Consider the following 10125-nt stretch of genomic DNA (forward strand, 5'->3'; position numbering starts at 1 on the left):
AGGACGCAGACCAACTGCGAAACTCTGCTAAGCAGATGAGACAAAGAAACTACACCACCTACATGCATACCAAGAACAGGAAACTTGAAAAACTTGGCATCACCACCAGCAACAACCAAGCCTCCCCCGGCACCACAGTAGAAAACAGCACTACCACAGGGAGGTCCATTGTCAACTTGTCGGACTACACACTTCAACCAGATGAAATCGAAGTTCTCAGCCGAGGGCTCAATTTCTGCCCCACCACCAAAATGGACCCCATCAGTCTCGCAGCAGACACAGAGGAATTCATCAGGCGAATGAGGCTGCGGGAGTTTTTCCACAAACCCCAAGAGGCCAACAGCGAACACAATGAGACAGCCGATGAACCAGAACAGCCGACAGAGAGGTCCACAGTGCAGCAACCTAAGAGGAAGGAGTCCAATTGGACTCCTCCGGAAGGCCGCTGCCCTCGACTGGACTTGTATGCCCAAACCATCAGGAGGTGCGTTAACACCAGATTCATCAGCCGCACTCACAAGACAGCCCCGAACATCACCCAAGCACAACGCAACACCATCCACGATCTCAAGACCAACCGCAACATTGTCATCAAACCAGCAGACAAAGGAGGGGCCATCGTCATACTAAACAGAATGGATTACTGTAAAGAAGTATACCGACAACTAAACAACGAGGAACACTACAGACAGTTACCCACAGATCTGACCAAAGAACACACTCGTCAACTCAACAATCTGATCAAGACCTTTGATCCGGACTTTCAGAGCACCCTCCGTGCTCTCATTCCACGTACTCCCCACTTTGGAGATCGCCACTGCCTCCCAAAGATACACAAGGCAAACACGCCCGGCCGTCCCATCGTAACAGGCAATGGGACTCTGTGTGAGAACCTCTCCGGCTACGTTGAGGGCATCCTGAAACCCACTGCACAAAGAACCCCCAGCTTTTGTCGCGACACTACGGACTTCCTACAGAAACTCAGCACACATGGAGCAGTTGAACCAGGGACACTCCTCGTCACAATGGATGTCTCGGCGCTCTACACCAACAACCCCCACAACGATCGCATTGCTGCGACTGCCGCAGTACTCAATGCCGACAACTGCCAGTTTCCAGATGCAATTTTACAACTCATCTGCTTTATCCTGAACCACAATGTCTTCACCTTCAACAACCAGTTTTTCATCCAGACACACGGAACAGCCATGGGGACCAAATTCGCACCTCAATATGCCAACATCTTCATGCACAGGTTTGAACAAGACTTCTTCACCGCACACAATTTTCAACCGATGCTGTACACCAGACACATCGATGACATTTTCTTCCTTTGGCCTCATGGTGAACAATCACTGAAACAACCATATGATGACATCAACAAGTTCCATCCTACCATCAGACTCACCATGGACTATTCCCCAGAATCAGCTGCATTCTTGGACACACGCATCTCCATCAAGGACGGTCACCTCAGCACCTCACTACCGCAAGCCCACAGACAATCTCACAATGCTCCACTTCTCGAGCTTCCACCCTAAACATGTTAAAGAAGCCCTCCATTTACACAGGATTTGCTCAGATGAGGAAGATCGTGACAGACACTCCAGACACTGAAAGATGCCCTCATAAGAACAGGATATGGCACTCGACTCATAGATCGACAGTTCCGATGCGCCACAGCAAAAAACCACACCGATCTCCTCAGAAGACAAACACAGGACATGGTGGACAGAGTACCCTTCATCTTCCAGTACTTCCCCAGAGCGGAGAAGCTACGGCATCTTCTCCGGAGTCTTCAACATATCATTGATGAAGACGAACATCTCGCCAGGGCCATCCCCACACCCCCACTTCTTGCTTTCAGACAACCACGCAACCTCAAACAGACCATTGTTCACAGCAAACTACCCAGCCTTCAGGAGAACAGTGACCACAATACCACACAATCCTGCCACAGCAACCTCTGTAAGACATGCCGGATCATCGACATGGATGACGTCATCACACGTGAGAATACCATCCACCAGGTACACGGTACATACTCTTGCAACTCGGCCAACGTTGTCTACCTGATACGTTGCAAGAAAGGATGTCCCGAAGCATGGTACATTGGGGAGACCATGCAGACGCTACGACAACGGATGAATGAACTTCGCTCGACAATCACCAAGACTGTTCCCTTCCTGTTGGCGAACACTTCAGTGGTCACGGGCATTCAGCCTCTGACCTTCGGGTAAGCGTTCTCCAAGGCGGCCTTCAGAACACACGACAGCGCAGAGTCGCTGAGCCAAGACTGATAGCCAAGTTCCGCACATATGAGGACGGTCTCAACAAGGATCTTGGGTTCATGTCGCACTATCTGTAACCCCCGTGACTCGCCTCGGTTTTGCAAAACCTCACTTACTGTACTGCCTGGAGACAATACACATCCCTTTAACCTGTGATCAGTGCTCCTTCCACTCACATTGTCGGCCACTTTAAGACTTGAACAGCAGGTTAGGTGTAAAGATTCGCATTCTAATCAGTAATCTGTAAACTATCTGTGCTTTATATGCTCTGTCTGAGGCCAGAACTCTCCATTCACCTGACGAAGGGACTAACCCCGAAAGCTATTGAGTTTACTATCAAATAAATCGGTTGGACTTTGTTGTCAGACTTTTTACTGTGTTTAACCCAGTCCAACGCCGGCATATCCACATCATATTCTCTCTCCACACAGATGCTGTCAGACCTGCTGATATTTTCCAGCATTTTTCTGCTTTTGTTTCAGATTCCAGCATCTTTTGCTTTGAGACCATGGACAATAAAAGTTGGCTCAGCCAGTGATGCACAAGAAGCCTTCTCCCCCGTTTCCATGGTTACTCTCCACCCGCTGCGCCGCCAGCAGCCCCGCCAGGACTCCCAAGCTCCGAGGCGGCCAGCACCCGCCTGAGGGAAGCCGTGAGGGTGAGGTCACAGAGTGACGTCAGTCGACGCAAAAAAACAAACTGAGAAAGGCGGGCAGGGAGAGAGAGAGAGAGAGAAGGAAGAAGAAAAAAAAAGAAATGGCAAACAAATAGCATGAAACGTTACAATGACGGGGTGAGGGGAAGGGGTGGGAATGCAGGCGAGTTGTTTAGTCGCCTCTGTGCAGGCGGGGGAGGGGGAGTAGTGGGGGGGGGCCTGGCGAGCTGACGCGGCTGCGCAGTCGAGCGGGCGAGAGACACTCAGAGCCACGGAGAGTGATTGTAGGAGCGGGGAGACAGTGAGGGTCCGAAGAGAGATCGGGCGGGGTGGTGGGGGGGAAAGGTCGCTGCAGGCTCGGTGAGGGCCCAAAGGATCCGGAGTGCGGGACCGGGGGAGCGTCGCTGTAGGCCCGGAGAGACAGTGAGGGCCCAGAGGATCCGGAGTGCGGGACCGTAGGAAAAGTCGCTGCAGGCCCGGAGGCAGTCGGTGCGGAGCCGGGAGAGAGTCGCCAGAGAGACACCGTGCGCGGGGGAGGGGCCAGGCCAGGGCTACTCGGGGCTGGTCCCTCAGTCAGCCTTCCTCAGCGGGCGGGCGGACGGCCGGGGAGCCCCCCTCCCCCGGGGCTCCGCCATGTACTGCCTGCAGTGGCTGCTGCCCGTGCTGCTCATCCCCAAGCCGCTGAACCCGGCGCTGTGGTTCAGCCACTCCATGTTCATGGGCTTCTACCTGCTGAGCTTCTTGCTGGAGCGCAAGCCCTGCACCATCTGCGCGCTGGTCTTCCTGGCTGCCCTCTTCCTGATCTGCTATAGCTGCTGGGGCAACTGCTTCCTCTACCACTGCGGCGGGGCCCCTCTGCCTGACTCTGCCCACGACCCCAGCATCGTGGGCACCTAACCCTGCCCGTCTGTGCCCCGGACAATCTCCTCCCAATTCAGCTGCCGGATGGTCTCTGCCTCCCACTCCCCCTCCCCTGCTCAAGATATTTCTCCATCTCCTCCCCGTTTGCTTCCATCTCCTTTCTTTTGTTTTCAGTCCAGCAATTGCCCTCCTGACTCTTGGACAGAATAAAAAAAGAGGGGGTCGTTTTTCTCTGCGTTCATTTGCAACCCTCGCTGGAAGTGGGATGTTGTCTGCAGTTGGCAGCTTCCACTGCAAAAGATAACGTGCTGGCGAATGTGGAGCAAGAATGCTGCATGGATTTGTATTTGGAGCCTGCGCTGCGTATGATTACAGGAACGAAATTCAGTATTTCCACACTGTTTCTCCCCATCCATTCTCAGATGATGTGGCCTTTATTCAGTCCCTTGAATAGTGGAAACCTATGGCCTCGGCTTGCAAACTTAAGTCGTGAATGATGAACCTCTGGAACAAAGACCTGTTGTTTATCACCCTGTCTTCTTGAGGATGACTTCGAAAATACTTTACGGCTAATAATGTGTATGACTTCGTTCAATTGGGAGGTCTTAGTGTTTGTTGTGGTTTAATTTAGGACGACATACCTATGTACTTTCTTTTGGGTGTTCATTTGTTTTCTTGGTCTTTGAGAAGGATGCTATTTTTGCACACTTTCGTTAGCTGAAATAGTATCGCTTTTGTGTTTAAAATGCAGGGATTTTAGTGTAGGATGTGATTAAATATGCAAATGTTTCACAGTTTACATATCTAGTTTATTTTTGCACAGTGGGTTTGAGATTTTACGCCAGTCATAAGTATTGATCAGATAATACAAATACTGTTAGTAATACAGGTATTAAACCTCATAGCTGATTGTCTTTTCTTCATGGCAATACAAGGCCCATTAATTGATACTTTGTCTTTTGCGATTATCAAGAAAACAAACGACACAAGATATCTTCATATGTGATACTTCCACCTCTTTGATCATGTTTGAGCCCACTAGTGCACTTCCATCTGCGTCTGTGATGTGCAAGCGTGTTGCATGATGCAGTCTATAGCACCAAATGTTTTTAAAGTGAGCTTCAGAAAATAAAACGGGTTTACAGCATTACTTGAACTGTTTTTCTGATTTGTCAATAATTCTGAAGAATGGCCAATATATCTGGCATGCTGTGTTCAGTTTTATTCAGGTCAACCTATCCTGCAAATTTGTTTGACAGTGTGGTTATTGAGAAAGCTGCTAACGTCTGATTACTAAATCCAGTAACATCTATGTCTAATCAGATGGATTGTTTTCTTATTTCTCTGACTGAACTGTCTCTGTTTAATCTATTTTTTTTCTCAGTAAGGTTATGTGGTTTTTTTGGTCCAAGGTGAAGACAATTTGAGGTGTAGTGGGTAACCTTTTTCCAATTTTTTGCCTTCCTTTGTCCAAAAACTCACTGCTCTTTCTTTCTGTGACCTTGAACGATGAAAGTTGATAGGCTAAACCCACTGTGGAGAGCCACCACCACCAAGCATGTTCTCATCCAGTGTTCCTGTAAATGTACTTTCCCATTGGGCATGCTAGAAATTAATACTTGAGCAGCAAGAACAATGACCAGATCTTTTTTTAAAACACTTTCTCTGGGGGGGGAAATGAGGCAGAGGATAAGACCATAAGACATAGGCTGAGTGGTCTAATTCTGCTCCTGTCGTGTCTGCTCCGCCATTCATCATGGCTGATGGTTTTTCTCATCCCCATTTTCCTGTCTTTTCCCTTTAACCCCTGATCTTATTAATCAAGATCCTATCTATCTCTATCTTAAAGATACTCAATTACAGTCTTCTGTGGCAAAGAGTTCCACAGATTCAGCACTGTGGAGGAACAGAGAGATCTTGGGGTTCATATCCACAGATCTCTGAAGGTTGCCACTCAAGTGGATAGCGCCGTGAAGAAAGCCTATAGTGTGTTAGCGTTTATTAACAGGGGGTTTCAGTTTGAGCCATGGGGTTATGAGGCAACTGAACAGAACTTTGGTGAGACCACATTTGGAATATTGTATGCAGTTCTGGTCACCTCGTTATAAGAAAAATGTGGATGCATTGGAGAAAGTGCAGAGGAGATTTACCAGGATGCTGCCTGGTGTGGAGGGTAGGTCTTGTGAGGAAAGGTTGAGGGGACTAAAGCTTTTCTCTTTAGAGCAGAGGAAGATGAGAGGCGACTTAATAGAGGTTTATGAGATGATGAGGGGGATAAATAGAATGGACGTTCAGACACTACTTTGGGTAAATGTAGCTGTTACTGGGGAGCATAACTATAAGGTTTATGGTGGGAGATATAGGAGGGATGTCTGGGGTAGGTTCTTTACTCAAAGTGGCTGGGGTGTGGAATGGACTGCTTGTTGTGATAGCAGAGTCAGGCACTTTAGGAAATTTCAAGTGGTTATTGAATAGGCACATGGAGCACACCAGAATGATAGGGAGTGAGATAGCTTGATCTTGGTTTTGGACAAAGCTCGGCACAACATCGAGGGTGGAAGGGCCTGTACTGTGCTGTACTGTTTTATGTTTTCTGGCTAAAGAAGTTCCTCCTCACTCCTTTTAAAAGATTGTCCCTTAGCCTGAGGTTGTGTCCTCTGGTTTTAGTTTTTCCTGCTAGTGGCAACATCCTCCCCATGTCCACCCTATCCAGACCTTGCAGCATCCGGTAAGCTTCAATAAGATCCCGTCTCATCCTTCTAAATTCCAGTGAGTACAGACCCAGAATCCTTAACCAGTTCTCATACAACAAGCTCTTCATGCCAGGGATCATTCTTGTGAACTTCCTCTGGAACTTTTCCAAGGCCAGCACATCCTTCCTTAAATATAGGGCCCAAAACTGCTCACAATACTCCAAATGGGATCTGACCAGAGCCTTATAGAGCCTCAGAAGTACATCCCTGCTCTTGTAGTCTAGCCCTCTTGGCACGAATGCTAACATTGTATTTGCCTTCCTAACTGCCAATTGAACCTGCATGTTAACCTTAAGAGAGTCTTGATCAAGGACTCCCAAGTCCCTTTGTTTCTGATTTCCTAAGCATTTCGCCATTTAGAAAATAGATTTACATAATTTCCCAATCCGAGATCAAGTAACTCCGGTACCAAACAAGATACAAAACTTATGAGTTGCATTTTAACAATTGTTTGAATAATTTTGAACTTTTTGACCAACGTATCAAGGCTTTTTTTTGTTTTAATATCTAGAGTCAGCTGTGGCTCACTCTGAGTCACAAGGTTCAGGGTTCAAGTCACATCTAGGGCTTGAGCATAAAACCCAAGGCTGATGCTTCAGTGCAGCAACATAAGCTACCGTCTTTTGAATGAAATGTTACACCATCTGCCTGCCTATTTCAAAAAAAATGACGGGAGTTATCCCTGGTGTCATAGTCACTATTTGCTCCTCGATCATCATTATAAGGATAGATGATCTAATTGCTATCATATTGCTGATCGTGGGATTTGCTTTTTGCATCTTGGCTGCTGTGTATCCTACACCTGTGATTACACTTCAAACATATGCCATTGACCACAAGGAGCTTTGTGACTTACGGTTATTGTGAAGTGTTCTTTAAATGTATGTTTCTTTTAATGATGAGAAACGCTGGCTTTTTTCAGACGAAATCAAATTTTATTTGGTTTTGTTTGGATTTGCAGTCTGAGCTCAAGTATGTCCTTTTATAATCAGAATATTTGCCATTCAAATTGCGGAGCCCATGATTAAATTAAACAAATCTTGATCAAGAAAGAAATTTCAAACTTTAATCAGTAACTACAAAATAGGAAGTCCTTCAAATGGTATATATGGCTGGAATAGCATGCTTCCACAATATATGCTTTTGATCCTGTGCACAGTTTGCCAGTATCCTGCCAGGAAAAACTTCAGAGCAAGTTTAATCCTGTTGTTCCTTTATAAGCTCTCAATTCAATTATGAATCACAAGTGAAAAATGCAAATGTATGACTGACAAGTAGTGGAATGATGTACCTGCTTGAGCAGCTCAGCCAGTTGCCTTAAGGGGTCTGGCTGCTGGCAAGGAGCTCAAAAGTACACCAGGTGAACTTTGTTATTTTTGTGCATAGCAATGACTGAAGCTTCTATTTGTCATGGCTCAGTGCTAATAATCTCTCCTCATTTGAAGACAGTGGGTTGAAGTCCCACACCAAAGACTTGAACAGATAATCACAAGGTAGTGATAATCTACCCCACTAATGAGGTTCTGCTGCGTTTACAGATATACTGGCTTCCAGATGAAATGTCTAACCATGTAACCCTGTCTGCTCCCTTAGGTGGACTTAAGTCCTCATGCAACTGTTTGAAGAAGGACATGGGAATTCTCCCCAGTGTCCCTCAACCAACATCAATCACTACGACAGATATTCTAGTCATTATGATGTTAAAAGTTTATAAGACGTGCATGTTGACTGTCATGTTCCCCACCATTGAAGATTACTCTTCAAAAGTTCTTATTTGACTGTAAGAGCTTTGGGATATCCTGAGGTTGTGAAGTGAAAAATCTGTCTTCCTGAGACAGCTTTCAAAACAGCTGTTGCCTCCTCCACTGCCAGTGCATTTGGAGTCCTCCTGGAATTGCTTTCTGTTCTCGTCCCTTCGCGTACAACCTAGCAGCCAGCTTAGTGTAGGAACTGGCTGATTGCCCAACCTCCCTGAAAAGTGAGGTGATCTACTTGCAGTTTACTGGCAACGTCCAAATGAGGTATAAGACCAAATCTAGTGTGAGGAGACATCACTGTCCCAGTATTTACATGTATTTAGATGCCTCAACTGCTAAGTTGCCAACTAGCTGTGACGGTCAGGAATGCGCTGTCTGAGAGGGTAGTAGAGGCAGGTTGCCTCACAACCTTTAAAAAGTACCCAAATAAGCACATGGCATGTCATAACATTCAAGGCTTTGACCCAAGTGCTAGTGGATGGGATGAGATGGGAGTTCAGGTGCTTCTCGCATGACGGTGCAGACTCGATGGGTCAAAAGGCTTCTTCTGCACTTTATGATCCTATAAAGTTATGATTCTATAAAGTGCCTAGTTGCAGCTTTATTGACGCAAAAGGAGAGGCATCTGCTTTTACCGACAGTGTGGAATGAATCATAGATCGCTGGTGCAGATTGAAGGAATGAGCTAATTGCATCCAATAGTCCAACAGTCGTGATCAGTAATCCATCTGAATAGGATGAACATTTAAGGCACTGTGATGAAAAGATAATAGAAAAATACTTTGTATGTTCACCTACTGGAAACATTTAACATGCAGAAAAATGCCAGGGGAGGGGAGGATGGCGGGGTGTAGGTACGTAGCACCTGGAATTTACTGTGTAAAGGGGGAATCTTTAAAGCAATCAGATGATCTTGGTGTCCTAGTATTTAAGATCATTAACTGAATGGCTCTCTTTAAAATTGCAAGTTAAAGATATGTTGATCAATATGCAGCATAATTTTACAGCTGGGGTATTGCACCAGTTCTCTTCATTATAATCACATCCAAATTGTATTGTTGAGCAGACTTCTCGTGTTTCAAGGCTTAATGCTGCAACGAATATATCAGGTTATGTTGCTGTGGTTCAAAAACAGAAAAGCTGGAAAATCTCAGCAGGTTTGACAGCACCTGTGGAGAATGAAGAGCTCTGACCAAGGGTCATCCAGACTCAAAATCTTGGCTCCATTCACTCTCCACAAATGCTGTCAGACCTGCTGAGATTTTTCAGCATTTTCTGTTTTGTTTCAGGTTCCACCACCCGCCGTAATTTGCCTTATCTTCCGTTGCTGTGGTTGTTGACCCTGGTTAGAAGGAGGCCATTCGGCCCATCAAGCACCGACAACAATACCATCCACCTAGGTCTTGACCCCGTAACTCAACACATTTACCCTGCTAATCCCTTAACCTGTGCATTCCAGGACACTAAGGGGCAATTTAACATGGCTAATGCACCCAACCCTCACATCTTTGGACTGTGGGAGGAAATTGGAACACCCAGAGGAAACCCACGCAGACACGGGGCAAACATGCAAACTGCACACACACTGACCCAAGCTGGAAATCAAACCCAGATCCCTGGAGGTGTGAGGCTGCAGTGCTAACCACTTGTCATTTGTGTCCATTCGGAAGACAAGCACAGAATACTTACTACCGGTTTTTCACTTCCTCCACGTAACTGGCATTTCCTCTTCAACCTGGCTACCCTTTAAAATAACCAGCCATGTGGGGAAGCATTGTAGGTAGATCCTATGTGTAGTTTAACTTCAG

At 46.4% G+C, this 10125-nt stretch overlaps 1 protein-coding gene across 1 annotated transcript; it reads left to right on the forward strand.

Annotated features, from left to right (window-relative positions):
* The first annotated feature begins 3261 nt into the window (after positions 1-3261).
* On the forward strand, positions 3262-4954 carry blcap (bladder cancer associated protein). The gene has a single exon (XM_080204405.1). The coding sequence runs from the start codon at positions 3580-3582 to the stop codon at positions 3841-3843; it is 264 nt and encodes an 87-aa protein (XP_080060531.1). The 5' UTR covers positions 3262-3579; the 3' UTR covers positions 3844-4954.
* The last annotated feature ends 5171 nt before the right edge of the window (positions 4955-10125 follow it).

The sequence above is a fragment of the Carcharhinus amblyrhynchos genome, chromosome 16 (assembly GCF_965287045.1).
Source record: "Carcharhinus amblyrhynchos chromosome 16, sCarAmb.v2.hapA, whole genome shotgun sequence".
NCBI lineage: Eukaryota > Metazoa > Chordata > Chondrichthyes > Carcharhiniformes > Carcharhinidae > Carcharhinus > Carcharhinus amblyrhynchos.

What these genes read in the sequence shown, in the direction of transcription:
- blcap (XM_080204405.1), top strand. Translation starts at nt 3,580, where the DNA reads ATGTACTGCCTGCAGTGGCTGCTGCCCGTGCTGCTCATCCCCAAGCCG.